Raw genomic sequence first — 15,284 nt, 5'->3', positions numbered from 1 at the left:
GTTGCATAATTAACAATGAGGTGGCATATATATAAAATACATATATTTATTTATATATATATATATATATATATATATATATATATATATATATATATATATATATATATAAACAAATGTATATACATATATATATATATATAAACAATATATATATTTATATGTATATACACATTTATTTATATATATATTGATGTATATACATTTATGTGTTTATATAAATATATGTATTATATTTTTATTTATATATTTAAATTTAACTTTATATTTATCTCTCTCTATACATGTGTTTGTGTATATAAATATTTATGTATTTATATAATGTATGTTTATATTTATCTATATATATTTATATTAGGGGTGGGCATAGATTAATTAATAATAGATTAATAAAAAAATCTTGGAATTAATCTAGATTAAAATGGCTAATTTGAATTCTGCTGAAGGCATTCAGAATATGTGTGCTACCCAAATAATGACTAAAGTAAGTCTTCGAGAACGTGCAGGTGGCGCAGTAGATCAGGCGCTCATCTCCTGTTTCCAAAATGCATCACAAACTGCTTGACAATTGCATTTACAACATAATTACCTATACAAACTTGTGTAACCAAGTACTTCTGCGCAAAAGGCTGCACACTGTACGTGTTGCCGTTAAATACACAGACGCGCACGGGAATGGATTTCTGCGTGCATAGTCTTCCATTAAACTGCGTTGCTTTTAGAAGCGTCAATTCAGTTGTTGCATATAGTTTAATGTCTTTATTTCGGGATTATCAAAGTAAATTATAACTCACGTGCCCCAGTAAAAATGGTCTAGCAACGCACCTGCCCTGAAGCGGCTTCATAGCTGCATCAATGTCAGCACGTCTCATTTGATGTGTAATTTCACAGAAGTTGAAGACTTGTTCTCACCCCCTACAGTGCAATTCGACTAGGTATACGTCATCCGCGCTAAAATATCAAGGTGAAAGTCATCATATCTTGCGTAGTTTAGACCCAGCTCCCAACCCAACTTTGAGAATAGATTAACGGCGATATTTTTTTATCGCCCGATAAGAGTCTCACGTTAACGCAGGCACGTTAACGCCGATAACGGCCCACCACTAATTTATATACATATAGGTATATATATATATATATATATATATATATATATATATATATATATATATATATATATATATGTAGTTATTTATATATATATATATATATATATATATATATATATATATATATATTGTTATATTTTCTAATATATATGTATTCATATTTATATATATATATATATATATATATATTTCTATGTATGTATGTATGTATTTATATATTTATATTTTATATATAGGTATAGTTATATATTTTTCAGATATTTATATATTTTATATATATAGTTCTAAATATGTAGTTATATGTGTGTGTGTGTGTGTGTGTGTAGTTTTTTATTTATATATATTCATATTTATCTGTTTATATATTTATGAATATATATGTCTATTTATGTATATATATATATATATATATATATATATATATATATATATAAATATATATATATAATATATTTACATATTTATTTTTATATCTATATATCTATATATATATATATATATATATATATATGTGTGTAGTTTATTAGGGATGTAACGGTATCAAAACTTCACGGTACGGTAATACCTCGGTATGAATGGCACGGTACGGTAATCTAGTTGTCTGCTTGAAATAAGATTTTTTTTTCTTACCCCACTGGCAGATTATTTAGCTTGTTTTAAACAAAAACTCACTTAATTTTGACTTGTTTTTACTACAAACAAGACAATTTTTACTTGTCTAGAAAATCATTCTTGATTTAAGAATTTTTAGATATTTTGGCTGGAAACAAGACAAAATTTTAAGTAAGAAAAGCATTTTTTTCAGTGCAGTAGGCTCTCATGCCTTTCTTTCGCATTACATCTTTATTAAAAACAATCCTTTAAAGAACTTTTCTACCTGGACAAGTGCATCTATTATGTTGCCTAGTTTATTTAAACACCTTTCCTTATTTTAAACATAGCCAAAAAGCCACGTGTTGACTGTGAAACACAGTAGACTTCATTTATATGCATTTATGGTACATTTCCGTGTCAATCCATGTTCATTTTTACAGCGAACAATGCACTGTAACATTAATTCAGCGCATACAGCGCAGCAAAAAATAGACTAGGTGCCGAAACGATCGCTGCACTGCTTCAAAGGCACCGCTTCTAGGACGTACTGCCGGACAGCAACCGCGTGCAGTGTGAACGCTCTAATCCGTTAACATGGGTGCTGAAAAGAATATGTAACTCATACGCACTGCAGACGGAGCAGGTTCGACCATTTCCATCTCTTTTCCTTGCTGATACAGTCTGTAGCGACAACAAACCGCAAAGGATGATGGCCACGCCTGGGCTGATGGGAATTGTAGTTCCCGCTACCTCCCGTTCGCTCCATTCGCCTGAGCAAACTTTTCTCAGAAGACCTATCGTTTTATCGAGTCATGCGACCACGGTAGTATCGAAAAAAATTGTTATTGCGGTATGACGGTATTTACAATACCGTTACAACCCTAAAACGTGTTTGTTTTGATCAGTATATGAATAACATTATTTTGATATCTATATATATATATATATATATATATATATATATATATATATATATATATATTTATATGTGTAGTTTATATATATATATATATATATATAATATATAATGTTTATATATATATAATATATAATATATAAAAATATATAATGTTTTGATCAGAGCATGACTAACAGGCAGATGACAAAGGCAGTTTGTTCAGTTTTGATTTCCTAACATCAGACTGTGAAATGGGGCCCCATTAAGGTCTCTCTATTACTGCCTTGTGCCCTCATTCCAGCTTCTGCTCTCCACATTTATGAATCATGTTTCATTTACATTTCAGTTCACATCACCGCTGTGCCATGGAGTAATCAAAGAAAAACAAAGCTCTGATAACAGCAGACAAAAAGTCAAAGTTTTGATTATTTCTTTTACTAACAGCCCACTGATGCATGCTGTCGTTGAATTTGGAGCCTATTGTGTTGTATGTCATTCATCTCCTCCTGCCGGGCCCTTTCTCTGTTTTCGGTTTCGTTTTTCTGCTCAGCAGGCTCACAAAGGGAACGTTTTTAAAGACCAGATGAAGTTCAGCCTGTCAAAGTAACACACAGACCCCTCACCGCTACAGTGACGGCAGCACAGGTGAGTGAACATACTGACACAAAACTGATTTGTTCAGATATAGTTATTTGATCTTAGTTTATAGTCTTTCAATACAAAACCATAAGCAAAGTTGTAACTTCATTTTAAGATTAATTATAAATAATGACACCACCAGTGGTTCATTTTCACTTAACAGAGATTAATAGTGAAACAACTAGCGTTTTACCTTAAATGCTTGTAAGAATTTCTATGAAAAGATCTAAAACATTCTCTCTGGTTTGCACAATTTATATTCTACCTGTTTCTTACTGTATCTTCAGATTGGCACTGGATCAGTTTATTCATTATCGCATTTATCCATTATACTGGTTAATCTGTAATGATCTGAATGTATGATTACCTTTTTTTGAAAGGGCTTATTAAGCACATAACTAATCAAATGCATTACTGTGCCTGAAGCTTCAGGAAATGTGTCAGCCATTTTAGTCAAACCATTTTAGTATGTGTGGTGAAAATGAATACTAAACATTTTTGACAATGTAAATAGCTGTCATTATTGCACCTTGTTTTCCTGACTGTTATATGCGTAGATGGACTTCAATCTTAGACCGTACCAGGAGGAGGTGGTGCAGGCAGCACTCAGAGGCCAGAACAGCATCATCTGGCTTCCCACCGGTGGAGGAAAAACCCGTGCTGCGGTTTACGTCACAAAGAACCACCTGGAGACCACAGCCAATGCCAAAGTGGCAGTGCTTGTCAACAAGGTAAAGCCAGCCGGGTCTGTGCATAAGCTTTTTTTACTTTCTATTACTCTTATTGTCTTTAGATTTACATTGTGTCTAAATATCCATTGTTCTCAGGTGCATCTGGTAGACCAGCACTTTGCAAAAGAGTTCAACCCTTTTCTTGCGAGTAGATACAAGGTAACAGCTATCAGTGGGGACAGTAATGAGAAAGATTTGTTTGGGACTCTAGTCAAGGGCTCAGACCTGGTCATCTGCACGGCTCAGATCTTGGAGAATGCCCTGACCAACACGGAGGAAGAAAAACACGTGGAGCTCACTGGTAACAGATGATTCTGCATGACACTCTATATATAATACATAATGCCTTACAACAGTTCTACACATGCATGAATTAGCGCATGAATGAAAACTTGACTTTCTCCATGATTACGGTACACTTTGGTTGCCATTTTTAACTTGTTCTTAACTATTATCAAACAAAAACAAGTTCATCAGTAACTACAAACCAAGTAGCACCTAAGTGACAGCATAATTTAGGCTAAATCTGCACCACTTTAACCCATTCTAGAATAGTTTTTTTATTGGTTAGTTTGTTGTACATAAATATTTTGTATATTTAATTTTGATGTTAAAGGGATAGTTCACCCACAAATGAAAATTTGATGTTTATCTGCTTACCCCCAGGGTATCCAAGATGTAGGTGACTTCGTTTCTTCAGTAGAAAACAAACAAAGATTTTTAACTCAAACCGTTGAAGTCTGTCAGTCATATAATTGCAGTCAATGGGCTTTGAAAGTAAAGAAAAATTACACAGACAAAACCAAACTAAACCCTGTGGCTTGTGAGGATACATTGAGGTCTTAACACACAAAACAATTGGTATGTGCAAGAAACTGAACAGTATTTATATCATTTTCTACCTCTGATCCACCGCAGTGTCCAACTGTCCTGAGCGCATGACGAAGAGCAAGCAACCATAACTTCAGTCGATCAGGCTCAAAAGTTGGGAGTCAGTGAAAAGTCAACACTCCCGGATGAGTTCGAGCAAACAAACGTAATCTTTTAATCAATCAAGATAAGCGCAAGTAATTACCATTTTGAGTAGCCGTCGTACCCACAATCTCTCTGTGTAAACATTGAGTGACATATGTTTATGCATCTACTATGCCAGAGCTGTTGTGAACATGCTCAGGAAAGTTGGATATTGCGGTGGATCAGAGGTAAAAAATGATATAAATACTGTTTAGTTTTTTTTGCACAGACAAATTGTTTTGTGTGTTAAGACCTCAATGTACCACGAGCCGCAGGGTTTAATTTGGTTTTGTCTGTGTATGTTTTTTTGACTCAAAGCCGTAAAGCCCATTGACTGCCATTATATGACTGACAGACTTAAAAATCCTCATTTGTGTTCTACTGAAGAAACAAAGTCTGCTACATCTTGGATGCCCTCGGGGTAAGCAGATAAACATCACATTTTCATCCCTTTAATGTTAATTGCTGTAAAATTACAAAATCAAACAAATCATGATTTGAAACATTTTGTTGAAAAGCTTACAGAAAAGGATACGAAAATAAAAATATAAGGTAGACAATATTTAAGGTTAATGGGATAGTTTCCCCTAAAAATGTATCATTATCAATAATTGCTCGCCCTCATGTCGTTCCAAACCTGTAAGACCTTCGTTCATCTTCAGAACACAAATTGAGATATTTTTGATGAAATCCGAGAGCTTTCTGACCCTGCATAGACAGCAACACAACTGACACCTTCAAGACCCAGAAAGGCAGTAAGGAAATTGTTAAAATAGTCCATGTGACATCAGTGGTTCAACCATAATGTTACAAAGCTACGAGAATAGTTTTTGTGCGCAAAGAAAACAAAAATAACTTTATTAAACAATTTCTTCTTTTCTGTGTCTTTGACACTGATGTCACATGGACTATTTTAACGATGTCCTTACCACTTTTCTGGGCCTTGAAATTGTCAGTTACATTGCTGTCTATGCAGAATCAGAAAACTCTCGGATTTCATCAAAAATATCTTCATTTGTTTTCCGAAGATGAGCGGTAAAAAGGTCTTACAGTTTGGAACGACATGAGGGTGAGAAATTAATGACACAATTTTCATTTTAGCTTGAGCTATCCTTCAGGCACTTTCATTCAATGACTACTTCATTTAGTTGATCTTGTAAACGTTTTGGGTTGAAAACATAATGTACTAATATGCAGTTTTTTTAACAGTACCCTTCATTTGTCTCTATTCAGACTTCACTCTGCTGGTAATAGACGAATGTCACCATACACAAAAGGAGGCCGTCTATAATAAGATCATGGGCCGCTATGTTGAAAAGAAAGTGAGAAAAGAAGGGAATCTGCCTCAGATTTTGGGCCTCACAGCATCACCTGGTACAGGAGGAAATAGGACACTGGATAAAGCTGTTGAACATGTCCTGCAGGTGTGTTTAAATGTACAGTGCACATTATGACTGGGTACTAAAGCACAATTAATAAAAATATGCAAGAAGTTCGATTCAAGTCATGTTTCCACATTCATAGCTAAGATTTAATATCAGATATGTGACCCTGGACCACAAAACCAGTCATAAAGGTCAATTTTTTTAAATTGAGATTTATACATAATCTGAAATCTGAATAAATGTTAGGATAGGACAATATTTGGCCGAGATACAACTATTTGAAAATCTGGAATCTGAGGGTGCAAAAACATCTAAATATTTTTAAAGTTGTCCAAGGAAGTTCTTAGCCATATTTACTAATCACAAATTAAGCTTTGACATATTTACGGTAGGAAATTTACAAAATATCTTCATGGAACATGATCTTAATATCCTAATGATTTTTGGCATAAAAGAAAAATTAATAATTTTGACCCATACAATGTATTTTTGGCTATTGCTACAAATATACCCGTGCTACTTAAGACTGGTTTTGTGGTCCAGGGTCACATATATGACCCATAATAGACAATAAAGAGCTGAAAAATGAAAAATGTAAATTCTGTCATTAATTACTCATCCTCTTGTCATTTCAAACTGTAAGACCTTCATTCGTCTTCGGAGCACAAATTAAGATATTTTTGATCAACAGTCCAGTATGGACATTTTTAAAAATAGTCCATGTGACATCAGTGGTTCAACCGTGAATTCACTAAGCTGAAAGAATACTTTTTGTGTGCAAAGAAAACAAAAATAACGACTTTATTCAACAATTCTTCTTTTCTGTGTCAGTCTCTGCCGTGCATTCACAAGAGTACCACAACGCATGTGTGTGGTGCTGTTGACACATGCACATGCGCTATTTTAGCAATGTCCTTACTAACTTTCTGGGCCTTAAACTTGTCAGTTGCATTGCTGTCTATGCAGGGTCAGAAAGCTCTCAGATTTCATCAAAAGTATCTTAATTTGTGTTCTAAAGATAAATTAAGGTCTTATGTCATGAATTAATGACCGAATTTACATTTTTGGTTGAACTGTCACTTTAATACAAACACAGGCTTAAAATCATTTGAAAACAAATGTATTTTTTCCTGTGAACTAATAAATATATCTCTTTTTCTCTCTCATTCTCAGATCTGTGCCAATCTGGATTCAGTAATTGTGTCCACCAAGAATTTTACACCAGTGCTGCAGAAAGTCGTTCCCAGACCCAGAAAGCAATATGACATTGTTGAAAAAAGACCTCTGGTACTTTCCTCTGAGTGCTTTCAGATTGAGATGTGTTTCTACTGTACAACTGCTTTAAAGACCAATAAGTGTGTATGTTTGTTTGTGTGCTACAGGATCCATTTGGCGACCACTTGAAGATGATGATGGTGATGATTCATGAGTTTATGCCACCAACTGTGAGTCGCAGCCTGCGAGAGATGGGCACCCAGGAATATGAAGCTGATGTGGTAGAACTAGAGAAAGAAGGTTACTGTCACTCCAACTCTCAGTTGTACATTCTTAATTCCTTGCAAAAAAATTACTTGATTTGATGGTGTGTTTGTGTGTCAGGTGTAAAGACAGAAAGCAGACTGATTGCTCAGTGTGCATTGCATCTGCGACAATACAACGACGCTCTTCTCATTAATGACACCGTTCGCATGGTGGATGCGTTCCGGGTTCTAGACGAGTTCTACAATTCAAGGAAAACCAGAATGCTGGATGTAACAGACTACTTTCTCCAGGGAGTTTTTGATGGTGTGGAGTGTTTACTGTGCCGTTGACTATTGTGATATGCTAACAGGGACAGTTAACCCCTTAAAAATCATCATTTTCTTTTGATAGTGTTTCATTTATTACATTTAGATTACCTTTCTAACAAAAATTTCTGCTCTTCTGTTTCTGTCCAGAGAACCGCGTGGAGCTTAAACAGCTGGCATCGAATGCCCTCTACGAAAACCCCAAACTGGCCAAGTTGCAACACACATTGCAGGATGAGTTTCATAATGAAAAGTCTCGTGGTATCCTCTTCTCAAAGACCCGCAGGGGCACCCATTGTCTGTATGACTGGGTGAACACTAACCCTGAGCTGCAGAAAGTCAACATCACAGCTGGCATTCTCACTGGAGCGGGTACAGGTGCAAATCACATGACGCAGGTACTTTCAATCAAGAAAACATCTCAAATTGTTTCCTTAAAAAGCAATGTTATTCCTGTTTACTTGAGGACTAATTCTGACATTTTTAAGGGGGCGTTTCTTCTGACGTGACAGTGCCTCTTCAAAATATTAGATGGGAAAAAAATTCACCTAATAAAACACCTAATACAAAATATAACATTAAAAAGTGTATAAATCACTAGTTTTTCTAAAGCAACATTTCTTTCGACTCCCCCTGAGCCCACTGAGTTTTAACAGATCCCCTAAAGAGTGCCATGAGTTTGGTGGGGGGTAATTGAGAATGAACGGGGGAAAGTCACGTGAGAGGAGGCAATGCCTCCAACACGGTATGATTGGATATGACTGGTTATGTTCGGCTGTGATTGGTTCATGCGATAAATCCCGCCTCTTGTGTTAATGCACATTCGATGTTCGCAATCAGTCTAAATGAACATTAATGGAATAAAAAAAGAACTCACACTTAGATACAACCAATTTGTTACGTCAAAATAAGACATGACATGGTATGAAAACATGGTGTGGGAGTTTTAATGAGTAAATAAAAGTAAATCTGTGTCTGTGACCAATATTTACCCAGTTAACTATTGAAAAGAACATAAGTTCACAAATAAAATATGTTGTTTAAGTTGTTACTGACTTGAGTTATTATTGTAATTAATGTAAAATGCTTAAAAACTTGATGAGATTCATAATCGGCTTTAAAGAATTACTTCAGTTCCAAAATAAAAATGTCCTGATAATTTATTGAAGCCCATGCCATCCAAGATGTTCATTTCTTTTTTTTTTCTTCAGTGACAAAGAAATTAAGTTTTTTGAGGAAAACATTTTTCTCCATATAGTGCACTTCAATGGTGCTGAACCGATTGCAGGTTAAAAATGCAGTTTTAATGACACTTCAAAGGACTCTAAATAATCCCAGTCGAGAAATAAGGTTCTTATCTAGTGAAATAATCAGTCATTTTCCGAAAAAAGTGAAAAATGTATATACTCTTTAACCCTTTTAGCTCTGCATAAGCATATGCATACTCTGTGCAATCCGGTTCAAGACAGTTAGGGTATGTCAAAAAACTACCATCTCATTTTCTCCTCCAACTTTAAAATCTTCCTACATTTCTGCAGTAATACCGACAAAGTTGTAAAACCAACAAATGTGAAAAGGTGGTCAAACGCCCTTTACAAAAAAAGGTGAAAAACGATGCCAGATGATTTTGAAGTTGGAGGAGAAAATGAGATGTTTTTAGACATACCCTAACTGTCATGAACTGGAGTGCACAGAGTACGCATGTGCATCACAGAGCTAGACAAGACAAGCATTTGAGGTTAAAAAGTATATACATTTTTATTTTTTGAAAATTAAATTAATTTTCGCTAGATAAGACCCTTCATCCTCTACTGGGATCGTGTAGAGCCCTTTGAAGCTGCACTGAAACTGAACGTTTAACCTTAAATCCATTGATCTACATTAAAGTCCACTATATGGAGAAAAATCCTGGAATGTTTTCCTCAAAAAACTTAATTTCTTTGAAACTGAAGAAAAAAATGACATGGGGGTGGGAAAATTATCAAGAATCAAGAATTTTTTATTCTGGAAGTGGAGTAATTCTATAATAAGTGTCATATTGATTACATTGTTAATGTCAAAACAGGTGTTTTTTTTTCTTTTTCTGTTTATGTAACCAAGAAAATGTGACTGGTACATAAATTTACATTTGATTAAAAGAAAAAAAAACAAAACTTCAGAACACCACTGATTTAGCAATAACTTCCTCTGCCTCTTATTTCTGTCTTCATTTTTGTATTTGTTCTTAGAATAAGCAAAAGGAAACCATACAACATTTTAGAGAAGGAATACTCAATCTCCTCATCTCCACCAGTGTAGCTGAGGAAGGACTTGATATTCCAGAATGCAACTTAGTTGTACGTTACGGGCTGTTGACCAATGAGATTGCTCAGCAGCAGGCCAGTGGGCGGGCTCGAGCTATGAACAGCGTCTATTCGGTGGTAGCTGAAGAAGGTGGGCGTGAACTACGCAGGGAACTTATCAATGAGTATCTCGAAGGTCTGACTGCAAGAGCCATTGACCAAGTGCAGCAGATGAGTCCAAGGGACTTCAGACTAAAGGTTTGCAATTGCAATTTCAAATAATAGAAAAACCTGAAGAATTTAGATTTCAAATTCCTAAAAAAATTCCAACACATTTTGTAATAAGGTCTTATTTCTGTCTCTAGATATCCGAGCTCCAACAAATTGCTGTTATGATTCGAATCCAGACGGAGAGGAAAAAGGATGCGAAGAAGCAGCGCTACAGTCCTGGTCAGGTTCAGTTTCAATGCAGAGGATGCTTCTTGCCTGTCTGCACTGGAGAAGATTTCAGAAAAATAGAAAATACACACCATGTCAACATCAACACCGAGTTTGAGTGAGTTGTTCATGAGTACATCACAGTCAATATCACAGACCAAACAGACACAAGTTCTGAAACAAGTGCAGCTGAAGATAGTGTGTAAAGAAATACAGTACACTACCATTCAAAAGTTGGATAGTTCGCCAAAAATTAATTAGCCCATGATTTACTCAGCCTTAAACCATCCTAGGGCTTTCTTTTTTGATATGAATACAATCAAAGTTATATTAAAACATGTCCTGGCTCAAAATAAAACAATGAAGTCAATTATCCATACCATGATCAAAAACAAACATGTACTGGTGTATTTCATAGGAGGCACTATAGAACAGGTGGGCCGGTCGTTCTGGAGAGGAGCTTTGAAGATTGGGAACCTGGACGGGTTATCAACTGCAGGAACTGTGGAAAGGTAAAGAATAGAAGAAGAAGAATAGATCACATGTTGTATTATAAATGTATCCAACTAAACACAGGAACAAATTCTTAAAAGGGGTAGTTCACTTCCAGAGTGAAAATTCACAGATAAATGTACTCACCCTGTTGTGATTCAAGATGTTCATGTCTTTATTTCTTCAGTCGTGAAGACATTATGTATTTGGAGGAAAACATTTCAGGATTTCTCTTCATATAGTGGACTTCTATGGTGCCCCCGAGTTTGAACTTGCAATGCAGTTTAAAAATGCAGTTTAAATGCAGCTTCAAAGGGCTTTAAATGATCCCAGCTGACGAATAAGGGTCTTATCTAGAGAAATGATTGGTCCTTTTCTAAAAAAAAAAAAAAAAAAAATTGAAATTTATATACTTTTAAACCTCAAATGCTCATCTTGTCTAGCTTTGCCATTTGCATGCATACTCTGTGCAGTCCCGTTTAAGACAGTTAGGGTATGTCGAAAAACTCCCATCTCATTTTCTCCTCCAACTTCAAAATACCCTACATCGCTGTTTTACTGCGTTTGACCTTCTTTGCAAGTTCACTTTGTAAACACTGTTGAGTGATTTTGAGGTTGGAGGAAAAAATGAGATGGGAGTTTTTCGACATGCCTAACTGCATTTAACTGTATTTTTTTTCTGAAAATAATGAATTATTTTGCTAGATAAGAACCTTATTTCTCAGCTGAGATCGTTTAGAGCCCTGCATTAAAACTATATTTTGGAAGTTCAAATTCGTGGGCACCATAGAAGTCCACTATATGGAGAAAAATCCTCAAAATTCCTCAAAAAAGAATTTATGACTGAAGAGGGAAAGATATAAACATCTTGGATGACAAGGGGGTGAGTACATTATCTGTAATTTTTTGTTCTGGAAGTGAACTACTCCTTTAAGACTACTGACCTACTTTTCTTCATCCCTCCGTCTCTCTCTTTCTCAGGACTGGGGAATGGAGATTAAGTTCAAGAAGGTGGTAATACTCCCCTGCTTGAAAATAAAAAGCTTTTCCTTGAAGACTTCTGAAGGCACAAAAACTCCCAAGTATTGGAAGGATACTGAGTTCCAAGTAAAAGCGTTCGACTTTATTGATGACATGAGCAGCCGTTTCCCTGGCCTAGACTTAGATGACTAACAACATTTAAACTCAGTCAAAACACTGTAAGGGTCACTGTGTCAGATTTTCTCTGTGTACAGTGAGTACTTGTGTAACAGTACATAAGGCTTGATTTTTTAAATTGGTAAAAGCTTTTCATTGATGTATGGTTTGTTAGGATAGGACAAGATGTGGCCGAGATGCAACTATTTGAAAATCTGGAATCTGAGGGTGCAAAAAAATCTAAATATTGAGAAAATTCTTTAAAGTTGTCCAAAAATTAAGTGTTGATATATTTACAATAGGAAATTTACAAAATATCTTCATGGAACATGATCTCTATTTAATATCCTAAGGATTTTTGGCATAAAAGAAAAATTTTGACCCATACAATATATTGGCTAACATTGGCTATTACTACAAATATACTACTTATGACTGGCTTTGTGGTTCAGTGTCACAAATATGAAATGATCCATCCTGATTATTCATGGATTTTGGGAGCAGTAGATGCTTTTGTGGTTGGTAGCTGTTTGTACTCAAAACATAGTTTTTAAAATGGTAGTGTTTACTTTTCTGTTGTGTGAGAGTTTTGTTTTGCTTGATTTTATCTGAGAAAGATGTGTCTGAATGTGTGTTGAATGCTTTGACTGTATATTTATTTTTAACATTTTCATTTATTATTATTAGACATCTCTGGGATCAGGACTCTGCTGCTCTGTTTATTAGCTAGTGTTGACATTGACATACTGTGCAATATTTCTCTAAATGCACCTGAAGCTCTTAATTGAGCTCAGGTATTCTCAGACCATCGTTTTCAGATTGCTTGAACATTTACATATATTCATTTAACAGATGCTTTTATCCTAAGTGACGTGACTTACAAATGAAGAGAAACATGAACACACAACAAAATCTGTAAACCTTCATTTAGACTGGTTGCAGATTTGTTTATAGCACTTAATTATGTTTCTCACAAAACAGAAAAATGAATGTCTTTTCAAACGACTGACCTTTTCTATATTACAACATGAAAGTCTATGTATTAGCCTACATTTAGAAAAATATATAATAAAACAATTATGCACTGTATTTGACGTGTTTTCATCCTTGTAGTTGCTACACAAGTGGATACTTACTGTTATGAACGGTGTGTGAGGAAAGACTAGTCAGATTTACATGAGAAAACAAAACTATATTTCAAGACGTGGAGTTTCTCAGATCGATTGATTTTTGCTACTATTTGGCGTCTGCCACAAGATGGCGCCACGCAGTCTTGCTTTCCGTTCGTGTTAATTGTTGTCAGTTTCCCCAAGTTAATTAGTTCTTATTTGCCTTGTTTAAACGTTCTTTGGTTTGTTCTAGGTTTAACTTTTACAAACCTGCTGAGAAGGAACAAAATAAGTGACGCCTGTTATTATAAAAGTCTATTATGTTCACAGTTCGTCTTCCTTAGCCATTGTGTTTTTTCAGTCGGCACATGGGTTCAAAACAAACCGGATTTCCAGGAGGTCAGTTGCTCAGGTTTTTTCTTTCTTTTGAATACAAAAAGCCTTGTTAAGGCCTCAGGGTGACAACCATTAGTGGTGTTATGAACAATTAGAGCATAACAAGTACATTATGCTGCTGTATATTTTTTTTTATATATATTATACTTATTTGTTTTTAAGTGAGATGTGTGTGTGCTGGTATTAACTGCGTTATGGGGACCAAATGTCCCCACAAGGATAGTAATACCAGTACATTTTGACATTGTGGGGACATTTTTAGGTCCCCATGAGGAAACAAGCTCATAAATAATACAGGATGAAGTGTTTTGAAAATCTAAAAATGCATAAAGTTTTGTGTAAGGGCCATTATGCCTATGGAATGTCCCCATAATGATAGAAATACCAGTTGTGTTTGTGTAATTTTTTTGTAAATTATTTCTTTTATTATATATGTGTATATAATCAAATGGGAAGTCAGTGGAGCTGGCTCTCTAAGTAACTAGTAAATAAGTATCTGCAAATTAGATGACAAACAAACTTTGACCAAATATTCTTGTGTGAATGTAATGTTAAATGTAATCAAAGCAGAAGAGAGCCAGAGCCATAGGCCTGGGGTTGACATAAAGGGTAGTGTTGTGCCAGTGTGGTTTTGCATGGATCAGTGCCTCAGCAACGCCCACAGCACACATTTACACACACACACACACACACACACAGACACACACACACACACACACACACACACACACACACACACACACACACACACACACACACACACACACACACACACACACACACACACACACACACACACACACACACAGACACACACACACACACACACACACACACACACACACACACACACACACACACACACACACACACACACACACACACACACACACACACACACACACACACACAGTGCCCGCAGAACAAATCACACACACAAACACATGCTGCTCATTTACACAGACTTTAGCAAGGACATTCAAAGTCAAAGTTAAAATTCTGTCGGACAGACAGGAAGAGCTGAATCACAGATGTACAGACATACCTTTAACTCACTTCTCTGCTAACAGAGTCTTCCTTTACAAAGCATATTGATTTTCTCATGTCTATACTTTTTGGTTTCTGTATGTGAGTAGCCTACATCACCTGTGCATGACTGTAACTTTAGCGGTCAACTCTGTGCTCTACCACTGATTAAAGTGAACTGTATACAAATTGAACTTTTTTTTTTTAAATACAGTTGAGGTCCAAAGCTTACAGAATGTGCAAAATG

The 15,284-nt window shown here is 35.4% G+C and overlaps 1 protein-coding gene across 1 annotated transcript; it reads left to right on the top strand.

Moving 5' to 3' along the window:
• The first annotated feature begins 3,150 nt into the window (after positions 1-3,150).
• On the top strand, positions 3,151-13,583 carry dhx58 (DEXH (Asp-Glu-X-His) box polypeptide 58). The gene is made up of 12 exons (XM_073833264.1): positions 3,151-3,246; positions 3,798-3,971; positions 4,068-4,272; positions 6,219-6,409; positions 7,544-7,657; positions 7,753-7,885; positions 7,970-8,155; positions 8,308-8,555; positions 10,386-10,697; positions 10,805-10,995; positions 11,296-11,389; positions 12,351-13,583. The coding sequence occupies exons 2-12, from the start codon at positions 3,798-3,800 to the stop codon at positions 12,540-12,542; spliced, it is 2,040 nt and encodes a 679-aa protein (XP_073689365.1). The 5' UTR covers positions 3,151-3,246; the 3' UTR covers positions 12,543-13,583.
• The last annotated feature ends 1,701 nt before the right edge of the window (positions 13,584-15,284 follow it).

This window comes from Garra rufa, chromosome 1 (assembly GCF_049309525.1).
Source record: "Garra rufa chromosome 1, GarRuf1.0, whole genome shotgun sequence".
Taxonomy (NCBI): Eukaryota; Metazoa; Chordata; class Actinopteri; order Cypriniformes; family Cyprinidae; genus Garra; species Garra rufa.
Note: the sequence above shows the minus strand (reverse complement) of the source record. Positions and strands in the feature narration are given on the sequence as shown.